At 39.6% G+C, this 13,091-nt stretch overlaps 1 protein-coding gene across 7 annotated transcripts in view; it reads left to right on the forward strand.

Annotated features, from left to right (window-relative positions):
- obe (activating signal cointegrator 1 complex subunit obelus) overlaps nucleotides 1–13,091 on the forward strand; it is a 376,654-nt gene that overhangs the window by 313,456 nt on the left and 50,107 nt on the right. For 6 of the 7 annotated variants that reach the window (XR_011899333.1, XM_072297278.1, XM_072297277.1 and 3 more), the window contains one exon: nucleotides 7,216–7,406. The exons of the other annotated variant lie outside the window; for it this stretch is intronic. Coding sequence is in view for 5 of the 6 variants with exons in the window: in XM_072297278.1 (XP_072153379.1) it covers nucleotides 7,216–7,406 (191 nt within the window). In the remaining variant the exon portion in view is untranslated. The remainder of the gene's footprint in view (nucleotides 1–7,215; nucleotides 7,407–13,091) is intronic. 7 annotated transcript variants of the gene reach the window in all.

The following is a 13,091-nucleotide window of genomic DNA, read 5'->3' on the forward strand; positions in this document are numbered from 1 at the left end:
AATGACCTTTTTTCCGAAAAAGCGACTTTTTCCCGGGAAAATGAGCAATTTTGACGTATTTTTGTCATAATTGCAATTCATGTTGATAAATTATACTGGACCCGTGGTAAAGAGATTCTGTCATGTATATTAAGCTGCTAAATCCGAATATGACATAGGTTTTGGTTTATCACCCTCCAGTTCTCCGATAATGCCGATTTTTCCGCGCCTTTTGGGTAAAACCTTTCCCGGACTCTTGTGTTAAAAATACGGTTTAAAATTGATTTCTATGTTTGATATATCGATTCTTATGTATTTTGACTTGCTAAACCCAAATATGACATTAGATTTTTCCTATCACCCCTCATTATCCCGGAAAAGTCAATTTTCCTCGGAGAACGAGCTTTTTTGGTATTTTTGCGACGATTTTCCGTATTCGGAGGAAAACGGGGGGTTGTAAGAGGCAAGTTGAGGTTGAACTCCGGTTGAATGTTTCTTAAGACGTCAGAGAAGACCTAAAGAGGAACTTGGAAAATCGCTACAACTCCATAGAATAGGAAAATTGGCGCAAAAATACCGAAAAAGCTCGTTCTCCGAGGAAAATTGAATTTTCCGGGATAATGAGGGGTGATAGGAAAAATCTAATGTCATATTTGGGTTTAGCAAGTCAAAATACATAAGAATCGATATATCAAACATAGAAATCAATTTTAAACCGTATTTTTAACACAAGAGTCCGGGAAAGGTTTTACTCAAAAGGCGCGGAAAAATCGGCATTATCGGAGAACTGCAGGGTGATAATCCAAAACCTATGTCATATTCGGATTCAGCAGCTTAATATACATGACAGAATCGCTTTACCACGAGTCCAGTATAATTTATTAACATGAATTGCAATTATGACAAAAATACGTCAAATTTGCTCATTTTCCCGGGAAGAAGTCGCTTTTTCGGAAAAGTGAGAGGTGATAAGAAAAAACGAAGGTCATTTTCGGACTCAGTAGATCAAAATACATCGAAATAGTACTATCTAGTACCTGGAAAAAATTTTACCTACATGTTGCAGAGGTCAACGGTCGCAAAAACACCAAAAATGTCCATTTTTCCGGGTAAAATCGGCTTTTCCGGAAAATTTAAGGGCGATGAACCAAGACGGAGGTCATATCCGGATTTACCGCCTAAAAATACATGAGAATTATCTGATCTTGACCGAGAGACACTTTTGTTATTATTTTTATACATGTCAAAATAGGGTGGAAAAAATCTTCAGTCTTAAAAGCGCCAGAAATCACATTTGAAGTTAAGTTTCTCGGTCAGGATGTTACTATTTTGTTAAACTAAGATGTAAAATGAAATCAGCGACCCAAAAAACATAAGATCCAACACCTTTTATAACGGTGCAGTGCATTTTCGAATAAAGTTCCGTTAAATCCAGTCTGTGGACCATAGTGGGCCGCGCAGAGCACCGAAACAGATACACGATCGGATACGGTTTAAATAAGGAAAAACACTACCCTTACAAGTGTCAATCGGTCCAAGAATTAAAAAAGGACGATCATCCCAAGCCTGTCGAATTCTGTGAACAATTTCCGGAGAAGGTGGATGAGGACCCTGAATTTTTAAAGAACGTCGTATTCTCCGATGAGGCATCTTTTTATTTGAACGGTGCCGTAAATAAGCATAATGAACGGTATTGGTGTGATGAAAATCCGTACTGGAAAATAGAAGAGCATACTCAGAACCCGCAATGTGTGGTGCGGTATTGGGGGGCAGAACTTAATGGGTCCTCTTTTCGTTGAGGGTACCATGACCGGCCAATAATATCGAGACCTTTTGGAGACGGCAATCGTTCCTCGTCTTCAAGAACTATTCCCTGGGGACCTCTTTCAAAGAGTCTGGTTTCAACAGGACGGGGCCCCTTCCCATTACAGTCTTATTGCGCGTAATTACCTAGATTAAGTTTTTCCAGAGAGATGGATAGGCCAAGGAGTTAACTGGGTTGGAGCTATTGCATGGCCAGCGCGGTCCCCTGATCTCACCCCGCTAGACTTCTTCCTGTGGGGGCACCTGAAAGATCGCGTCTACAAAATCAAGCCCAGGGCGGTCGCAGAACTTAAGGCAAGCATTCAAGCCGAGGCAGTGGACATTTCGCCACAGTGTCTGCTCAACGCGTCAAATGCAGTCTACCTACGCCTGGGGCACTGTGAAGTCGTGCAAGGTTGTCACTTTGAGTATTTGTTGTGAAATTAATTTTTTTTTGTGGAAATTAATTTTATTGAGCCTTAGAAGTTCTAAAAAGCAAGTTTCCTCCTGTTCTGTCCGTTCTTTCAAGAATAAAACCGTCCCTCCAATCAAATTGTGCCGCCATTTTGTCGCTATTGGAGAATTAAAAAAACCAATGTCACAGTCGTTTTTCTCAACCCAAAAAACAACCGGATACCATATTGCATGCAAGTCCGTCTAGAATAAACGAAAAATGAGGATTTCCGGTAATTTCCAAAGCCGCCATTTCGAAATTTTTATGAATTTTAAGAAACCGACGTTGAATTCGTTTTTATCGACTCAAAAAACCACGGATATCAAATTCCATGCAAATCCGTCGAGGTTTATCGGATATGGCCGATTTCCCGCCCTTTTTGGCCGCCATTTTGTGAAAAATTGAGATATCAACTTGAAATTTTGGCAAGAAGTTTCTTTTTTTCTGCTCTTTCGAATAATACGTCTCAAGATGGGGGTTGCTATTTGAAAAAGAAAAGTTCGGGGGGCTGGGGGCCCTCCTGAAGGGGGGATCAAAATTTTGAACCCCCCTCCCAAAAAAAATAAATTTTTTCCTGCAGGTACGTACCCCAAATTTCAACTCTCCAGCTCTATTCGTTCAAAAGATATTCAGCCATCCCGGGACTTATGCCCCACCCTGTATTGAGTCTCGGAGTTCTTCAAGGGTGGTCACACATTTCAATCGGTTACCAATAATACATATTAGATTCTGTTTGTCCGATTTCTATCCCGCCTTGCACCGGCACCCCCCCCCCCCCCCCCCCGATGGGTTTTTACTGTGTTGCCAATCATCCGAACGCGAGATCAAAGCCTGAAATATTATCTTGGCCTCTGTTCCGTCGATTTTTGTGAAACTCTGTATCAAGTTTTATTTTTTGACAAGAATCTTGAATTTTTAGTCAAGTATTCGAAATCCGAGAACCTTCGATGGCGGACATGGCCGAAAATGCTAACTCGGCTCATGTTAGATCGATTTTTTTGGGACTTGGTAACCGGGGGTATTTTTTGACAGGAAACCCTGTCAAAACGGTCCCATTGGAACCCGTAGGAAATCAATGGGAACCCGTAGCAAATTCCCACGGGGACCCGTTGGGAATTGACCATGGTTCCAATAGGTTCCAATGGGGATAGTCAGTCAAGAACCTGCGTGTTTGGATCTGTCCCCATTGGAACCATGGCTAATTCCCGAAAGGTAAAATACCCGGACGCCCTCGTGTGGACTTGAACCCGAACCGCGTTAGTCATTGCCCCGCACTCTGCCACTTAGCCACAGAAAGCTGATGGTGTGTTGGGTTAAAATCATGCCTGTTAAGGCTGTTATAGCATGCATTGCGTCAGTGCGTGGCTCAACTTTCATCATAGCTTTGATTAACGCCAGGTTTTCTGGCTTCTCAGGCTTCTTTCTTTTTCCTATTATTATTATTTATTTTTTTTTTCTTGTTATTTTTTTTCGATATCACGCACTAGGTCCTTACACTAAATACACTGGTGTATTTTACACCACGTACTAACTTGAGAACTTAAAACTATTTTTAAAATATTTTCAAAACTTTTTAAGGAATATTTTAAAAATGTTTACCTGCAATATTTTTGAATTATTTTAAAAATACTTTTTGTAAACATTTTCAAAATATTCCCTAAAAAAGTTTTAAAAACATTTTAAAAATATTTTGAAAATATTTTAATTACAATATTGTCATGAAAATATTTTGATAATGGTGACAATATTTTCAAAATATTTTGTGCTTACTGGGTATGTTTCACGGGCACTTGCTACCAGGTTTGATGAAACCCCTTTTGGAGCATTTAATTGAATGTTATTCCTAGATTGTATTGGGTCTTAGTGAAAAAACCAGTGTTAGGAATTAATTTAAAAAAAATAAATAAATAATGGCGACTTCATTCCCTTCTTCAGGACGTGGCTGTTTAATACAGTGAAATTCCTACTTGTTTGTGTTAGTTTGTAATGTCTCTCCAAAAGCATCCGAATCTCGAGAATCCCATTTTAGATACCAACGTAATTAATAATTAAAGCAGAGGATTATTTCTTGCTCGCCGATAGTGACTTATTCCAATGAATTGCGGTCAGCGAATTTCCTCCGATACCAAAACTTTTTAGACTGAACTGGAGTACTAGTGTGGTGTGGCACAACCAACAATACCTAATTTTTTTTACCCATTTTTCACTGCGTTGTATTTCTTCGGACAATTAAAACGCTGTCACGGATATTTTAGTAATTGTAGTCAAAAGCCTCAACCCTCTTTTTTACTGCCTGAGGATTTTCAAATTGTGCTCCTGAAAAGATTTCTTCTGTGACACTCGTGTACATTTTTATCTGAATCTGATGAAGATATTTTCAATTTTTTCCCCGTTACATTACTGATTTTCCTTTATAGAAGCAAGCTGAAGCGTTTTTTTTAAAATTTTGGACGATTAAAATTTTTAGAGGTTACCGAAGTTGAAGAAAGTTCGATATTTCTTAAACAAATTTCAAGAAACGATCAATATTCAACTTTCAAAATGTTCAAAAACAGGTTGTTTATATAGGCGGTCATTAATTACACAACTAAACAAAAATCGTCCAAACATCTTTCATGGTTCCTGAGAAAAAGGTACATGCAGTAACGAATATTTCCATGCTTTAGCACAGAAAAGTGAGCTCCTGTTAACTTCTAAATTAAAAATCGTACAGTTTAAAGGAAAATATATGCATGATTTGTGTACTAGCAAGGGCAAGGCAGGAAGTTGCCACTTTCCAATTAAGATACAATTTATCGTCCTTTAACGACAAGAAAACAGACTGATCCACCAGGTACTTATCGTTTTTGGACACAGGTAACAGTTTTCAAATTGTTCGACTTGAAAAATGTGCCGTTGTAGACTTGGCGGGCCTCCTACGGACTCCAGTTCAAGACCGAGAATACCTGCAGCTGTCATTTACAGGGCAATTTTTGAGACGGCAAGAATTCACCACGCCGCGACTTGGCTCTCGAAGAAACAAAAAAACAGATTTCCCTTAGGTCACTCGGGCTGTCCAAAGGGTCCCATTAGGTCTCTCTGTCAGCCCCACGGGTCCCAAGAGTCCTCTCTGCCTGTCCCATAGGTTCCCGATGGTCTCCCATGGGTACCAACAGGTTTACTACCCCATCCTATGGGTTCCCATTGGTCCCCATGAAATTCCTAATGGAACCCATGGGACCGTTTTGACAGGGAACTCTAATCTTCGGTCCAAGTTTTAAAGTTCGAAACTCCTAGATGGCGAAGGTGGCCTAAAATGCTATCTCGCCTCCTTTTTTAAATTTTTAATTATCTTTCTGTTCTCTTCTAATTGCAGATCCTAAGAACGCGTCTAAGTGCTTTATTGTGATATCTGGGAGGTCAAAATATTTAATGTTGGATTTTTCTTTTAATATTATGAAATGCATTTGTTAGGTGGAAAGACTTGTTGGCCGAAAGAAGGGCGTATGTTTAGTGTACTTTAAGTGTCATTATTCACTCAACGAATTGATAGATTTTTCTCCAAGTTGAAGGATACACTTACTATGCTAAGTATACTCAGAAGATCTGATTGCTGAAAAAAGGGCGCCCTAAGAGTATGCCCTTCTTCCAGCATGTTCCTTAATTTTAGTCAAAATTACTTCAGCAATGGATAATTGCTAACCTCCTAAAAACTTTCTTTTCATTGTTCCCTCACGGAGACTTTTGGTCAAAGCTAGTTTCGACTGTGAAGTATTTGTACAAGCCCAGAAACTTTCTTTCCACTGGAACGTTAGTTGAAACTGGTTATTATGGCAAGTTGGGAACAGATGAATTTCGGAGGTTTAAAGCTCTCTTGTCTATGATTGGTGAATGAAGGGGATAGGATGGCGATGTCAAGGCTCCGCATGGGTTTCTTTATTACCTTATTTCAAAGTATCCGCTCCGATTTTATTTTTTAAAAGAGGACCAAACTTACATCATGACCTGAAATTTCCACACCCTTTCTTTTCCTACAGAGGAAAAATTACTAAAATTTTCGAAAAATGACTTTTCGTAGTTATTCATGTAGAAAATGAAGAATGGCAGGACGCTTGCAATGTTGCAAATCGAGACAAGCATTTCTACAGTTTCACTATCAACAAGCAGCTAGTCAACAACGAACAATTTGGATTCTAAAAAATGCTTCACCACCAGCTCATTATTACTACTACTACTACTACTACTACTACTACTACTACTACCACCACTACTACTACAACTACTACTACTAATACTACCACTACCACTCCACCACTACCACTACCACTACTGCTATCACCACTACCACCACTACCACTACCACCACTACTACTACTACTACTACTACTACTACTACCACCACTACCACTACTACTACTACTACCACTACTACTACTACTACTACTACTACTACTACCACCACCACTACTACCACTACCACTACTACTACCACTACCACTACTACTACTACTACCACTACTACTACTACTACTACTACTACTACTACTACTACTACCACTACTACTACTACTACGACGACTACGACTACTACTACTACTACTACTACTACTACTACTACTACTACTACTACTACTACTACTACTACTACCACTACTACTACCACTACTACTACTAGCATTATTATTATTATTATTATTATTTTTATTTTGTTTTATTTTTATTTTTTATTTTTTTCAAAATCACTGTGCTTTTGATGGGGTTCCAGAAAGTAAACCCTTACGAAAGTAAACCTCTTTGTGTCTACCTTTTCTGCAACCTTTAACTAAAAATGACTTTCCTAATGGTACTGCTTCTGAGGAATCCACTGTTTTTTGCTTTCTACTAAATATTTGTTTTTTGGGCTTACCAGTTTTTAACAAAAACGTAAGCACTTTAAATATGTTTGTGATCTTCATGTCTGTAGTTTTATTTTTATGGACGTTCCCAATCTTTTTCTTAAGGATAACCGCAGTCTCTTCTCGACCTCGCTGGGACGCATTGCTTCATTCTATTATATTAGTCATAAAACAATGCTTCATCTGCGTGAATCCCTTCTACCCACTTCAACAGACGTTCAACTTCTAGAGATCATAGCCTTTGTTCATGAATTTAGTGAACTTCCTGTAAGACACAATGAAGACATTTTGAATGGGTAAGAGGAAATTGATGTTTTTTATTCGTTTTATATTTTGTAAAACTATCCCACCCGATATAAGCCTAAAGTCCAGTAAACGAAGCATTTTGATGGCCAAAAATTAGCATACGGCTGGATTTAGGCCCAATCGATTCCACATACAGGGTGTCCCAAAAGTCCTCTCAACCCCCTCTAAAATTTTACGTAATTAATATTTTTGAAACGAAATTTTGGGGATGTTCCTCTGATCAATGTCAGCTACTTTTGGGCCTCTCCACGTGGGGTGGGAGGGGCTGCGGGCGGATCCCAACTTTTTTTTCAAGTGGCAACCCCCCCTCCCTTTGTCACAAATCAATCCAAGGCGGGTAAAAAAAGAAATGCTGTGGCGTAAACTGCAAATCAAAATCTTGATTTTTGACAAAATGGTGGCCGGTCAAAGTTCAAAATAACGGAAATTTGACAAATCCGTTTTTGATGACGGATTGAGATGAAACTTGACACCTGCGGGTTGTTTGGGACGAGAAAAACGATTCTGATATTAGTTTTCCGGAAAATCCTGTCCCTTTCAAAATGGCGCTGGTCAAATTGGCGCCCTGGAGCGGTATGAGAATGAGAGTATTTAGGCTTCTTATCAAAGGATTTGAATGAAACTTGGTAGCCAGGGTATTTTTGCATGAGAAAAACGAACCTTTTATCGGATTTTTAAAAATTCTGAATAACTTCTAAATGGCGGCGGAAAAATGGCGAAACCTTGGTAATAAGGAAGTTTACTGATGAATTCGCATGAAACTCGGGGTTCTATTGGTTTCTGGCTTCTTCCGCTGTACATTTTTGAAATGCTGAATACTTTCAGAATGGCGAACGAGTTTCATGCGAATCCATCAGTAAACTTCCTTTTACCAAGGTTTCGCCATTTTTCCACCGCCATCTAGAGGTTAGTCAGAATTTTTAAAAATCCGATGAAAGGTTCGTTGTTCTCATGCAAAAATACCCCGGATACTAAGTTTCATGCAAATCCTTTGATAAGAAGCCGAAATACTCTCATACCACTCCAGGGCGCCAGTTTGACCACCGCCATTTTGAAAAGGACGGGATTTTCCGGAAAACTAATATCAGAATCGTTTTTCTCGTCCCAAACAACCGGCAGGTGTCAAGTTTCATCTCAATCCGTCATCAAAAACGGATTTGTCAAATTTCCGTTATTTTAAACTTTGACCGGCCGCCATTTTTTCAAAAATCATGATATCGATTTGCGGTTTACGCCACAGCGTTCCTTTTTTTTTCATCCGCCTTTGATTGATGTGTCTTAAAGGGGGGGGGGTGGTCATTTGAATAAGAAAAACCAGGGTCTGTAGCCCCTCCCCAGGGGGGAGAGTGAAAATTTTGGGGGCCGCAAAAGTAGCTAAAATTGATCTATGAACATCCCTAAAGTTTCGTTTCAAAATATTAATTAGGTAAAATTTTAGGAGGGAAGAAGGGACTTTTGGAACACCCTGTTTGAAAAGGTGTTTTTAGCCAAAAGTCTCCATGAATCCCTTAAAGGGATTCCGCACAATCGTCCAATAAAGTTGACAATGGGACAAATTTTCAAAAATTCACTGTGGAGCGGGAAATGAACTTAGAGACTCATTTTTTACTTTCTCGTTCCCCTAGTTTTGGATAATGAAGGTAATTGAGTCTGCTTTTTGAAGAAGCTATGAGTTAAATTATATCCGAGTGAAGTCGAACGAAATTAAAAATTGAGAATATTGGATCCACATTTTTTGTATTTACGTTTACGTGAAGGCCCGGATCGAAAAATACCCTTCAGTAAAAGTTGTAGATCGTTCTTTTTGTGTTGATTTGTTGTGTTACATCATTGGTTTATCTTAAAAATTGAGGGAACAAAAGGGCAAAAACGGATCGGGTCGACACGCGACCGCCTATGTTTTCAATCGTAAATTGGCGATTCTAGATAGCACATCATGGCAGTGATGGTTAATTCAGCACCGTTCGTCTACTTACGACCAAAATGAATCATGTCCACCATAAAGACTCTTTTCTGGAGCGCCATGGTTGCCGGTATTTACTTTATTTCTTAACCGATCACTAATTTGTTTTGGCGGCCATTCAAGTAATACTTAAGGCTCTTTGGATGACTTTTTAAATCTCCACCCTTCGTAAAGCAACAGTGCAACTACTTTTCAACCCCCTTTTGTAACCGCCCTGATCCCCCCTCCCCCCCATTTTCCAGAAAGTGACAGAGAAAGTGTGAAAACTGGCTGACTTTTTTTTTTCAAAATTATTATTTTCATCTAAAGTGGGAGGCTCACGTAAGACTTGACTTGACTCCCCTCCCCCTTTGTAAGACTGCGAGAGTCAAACTTAGACCTCCTACCCCTCCCTTTTTGAGAAACTTATATAATACTTGAATGATCCTCTATTTCGGCCCAAGTAGCATGGAAAGTACCATGAAAAATACAATTTACCAAAAGTTTTAATAGTTCATTTTTGTAGTATTGATTCGGTGTATCGTATAGGTATTTTGATCGTAGGATAGGTTCAATTTGGAAAACAAGAGAATCTAATGGTGACAAGGAGCTTTTATTCATTGGTCGTTTCGCTAACCCATGACACAAATGACAAGAGACACGATATAATGGGGATCATGAATTTATATTGCGTTATTGATGCTAAAAATCTTTCTCAAAAAAGTGTGCAGTGGAACAGGCTATAAAAAATGGGGAAGTGTTTTAGTCCATCTGAGGGACCAATAGCATGAGCAAATCATTATTTTCCATTTTTACCAATTTTTTTAGTGACTTGGCGAGCACAAGAACATTAGGACTTAAAATTTTAGACCCTTCTCATAGCAGATACAAGGAGGGTGCAAGAATTATGTCATTGAGGGATATTTTTGCAGCTCCGAGGAGCGCCTAGCAGGGCAAAAGATATGTAGTCCAGGCAAACAAGGAAAACAGCCTGTAAAAATCCCGGGTAGCAATGTTTTCATCGATTCCTATGTAATTTTTGACGCTGAATCCGCATTTCAACTTTGCGCCATTAAATTCGGACCGGAAAGTTGCCAAATTTGGCAAATCGGACTTTTTTCCGGATTATGGCCTGTAACTTGCCAAAAATTGATCTGACGATAAAATTAGTTATTTTCAGAAATAAAGCTCGTTAAATTTCCTATAAAAAAGTTCTTACACTTTTTTGCTCAAGGCAAAATCAAGCGCGCTGGCGGGCTCCGAACTTTGTAAAATGTGCAAAAATTGCGCACACTGTAATGTGTTGGGTTGCCTTTATTATTTACATCAATTCATTTCACTAAGTTTAAGTTTTATCATCTTCACTTAATTTGTGCAGAAATTACTCGTCGGACGATTAAAACAGGAGACATCGGGCAAAAACCGCGAAAAACACAATTTTTGCTCATTTTTCAAAGTTCGGAGCCCGCCAGCGCGCTTGATTTTGCATTGATCAAAAAAGTGTATAGGAACTTTTTTATAGGAAATTTAACGAGCTTTATTTCTGAAAATAACTAATTTTATCGTCAGATCAATTTTTAGCAAGTTACAGGTAATAATCCAGAAGAAAGTCCGATTTTAGGCCATTTTTGCCAAATTTGGCAACTTTCCGGTCCGAATTTAATGGCGCAAAGTTGAAATTCGGATTCAGCGTCATAAATTACATAAGAATCGATTAAAACATTGCTACCCGGGATTTTTGCAGGCTTTAGCCCTTTTCATGGCTTATTTGCCTGGACTAATGGTTCTTATTGATTGATTTTTCAGCAAAGTCCTCTTCCGTTCCCGCGAGAGGGACAGTCGGGCCCGCCTTGCCAGGTGGGGATGTCTCGCCGGGAGAACCACCAGTCCTTTCGACTGGGGGGGGGGGGGGTGCGGAGATTTTTAGTTGGGGTCTCAACCCGTGAGCACACCCCAATCTCGTGCCTGCTGGGTATGGGTGACCCTCTCGATCCCCCAGTCAGTTGATTGTGGCTGTCAGGGGGTGGGACTGGCCGCCGGTTTCTACCACAAGCGGATAGTGGTTGCCGGAACTAGGTTTTTTTCCCTGCTTTCAAAGCCCAAAAAAAAATGAGTCAGTAAGTTCAATTCTCCCTCAGCAGTGAATTTTTTGAAAATATGTCCAACTTTCAACTTTATCGGACCATTGTGCAGAATCATCCCTGGGGATTTGTGGGGACTTTTGGCTAAAGTTATCTTTTTATTTGTAGAATCGATTGGTCTTGAATCCAGCTGTATGTAAATTCTTGGCCAGAAACAGGACCTATATGCCTTTGTTTACTGGACTACAAATTAAAAGGGCAAACTATAAATATTTAACACTTTTGTTTCAAGAATTAAAAGAGGTAAGCAAACTTTATTGAGCTTATTAGCCTGTCACAATCCTCATCTAAAATTATGACAAGCTTGATTAGTTTTGTGGCCGATAACCATCTAGCATCAAAATAGAGAAGAGAAATTGATAAAAACCTGGAGGCAGACCGATTTTAAATTGTTTGATGAGTCACAAGCAAAAACTTTTCAGATTCTTGAATTAGTGTGTCTGCTGAGTCAATGAGTTAAGGAAGAAAGAAAAATTCGAGCCTTGGGAAAATAAAGTCGATCTAAAGGTATTTTGGGGCGAAAAAAACCCCTATTGCCCGTTGTAGTCCAGGCTTATTATTTAAATATGCATATTTTAAGCCTCCAAATACTCTTAGTACCAATTTTAACAATTTGGTGATTTTTGGGGGTCTAAAAGGACGAAATTTTGGGGTTTTCGGGGGGGGGGGGATTTTTTTTCTAATATTGTTTATGCTACAATCGTCGATGAGTAATTCTGAAGGGCATTTCCGATTACATAATTAACATTTTGACTAATCAGGTGAGGGGGGGGGGAGGGCATCAGGCAAAGAACCTTGTACAAAAAGGATCAAAATTCGCCCGGGTTTGGGCCCTCGAATCTGGGGTCGATGTGAAGTTATTTTTCATCCTTAGGATGACCCTTTACACATATTAAAATTTCAGATTGAGTTTACGAACCGTTCTCGAGATATGGGAGCAAAGTCCCCGATTTTCACTTATTTCTGCAGGTATTTTAATGTCAAATTCCGACTATAACATGTTTTCTGATTTAGATATCGAAGCGCGATGATTGATTCAGCTACATGTGGTGAATTCATCTACATCTTTCACAAACTATCACCCGGTTTTCCGGAGGGGGGGGGGGAGCTTTTTCTACACGGGGTGTGCAAGAAGTGTGGATACTTGTTCATACCTCTAGAACGGTTACAGATGTTGACTCGTGGTTTGGACGAAACTCCTTTGAATAAATGTAGGTACCTTCTTCGTGAGTGGTCATGACCCCTTTATCTCTCGGGGGGAGGGGGGTGGCAGGGGACACTTTTCAATTCCGAATAGTAGACCGTGGGATAGCAAGGGGCAACCCTCAACCCCCCCCCCCCCCCCCCCTACGTGGGAATATCGAAGATGGTGATTTTCTTGAAGCTCTCGACTAGTAGATGAGATTTTTTTTTTTTATTTACACGAATACTATCGTGGTTGGGGGGAGTAATCCCCCCCTTAACCTTCCAAAATTGCTCAGATTCCGACTTTTCCACGAATTTTCCCATTTTTCTCGAATAGGCTTGATTTTTGGGCAAAACTCCAGATAACCAAACTGAAAGCTCGTGAAATGTTGTTCCAGAGATGTTGT

The sequence above is a fragment of the Bemisia tabaci genome, chromosome 2 (genome assembly GCF_918797505.1).
Source record: "Bemisia tabaci chromosome 2, PGI_BMITA_v3".
NCBI classification, from domain to species: domain Eukaryota; kingdom Metazoa; phylum Arthropoda; class Insecta; order Hemiptera; family Aleyrodidae; genus Bemisia; species Bemisia tabaci.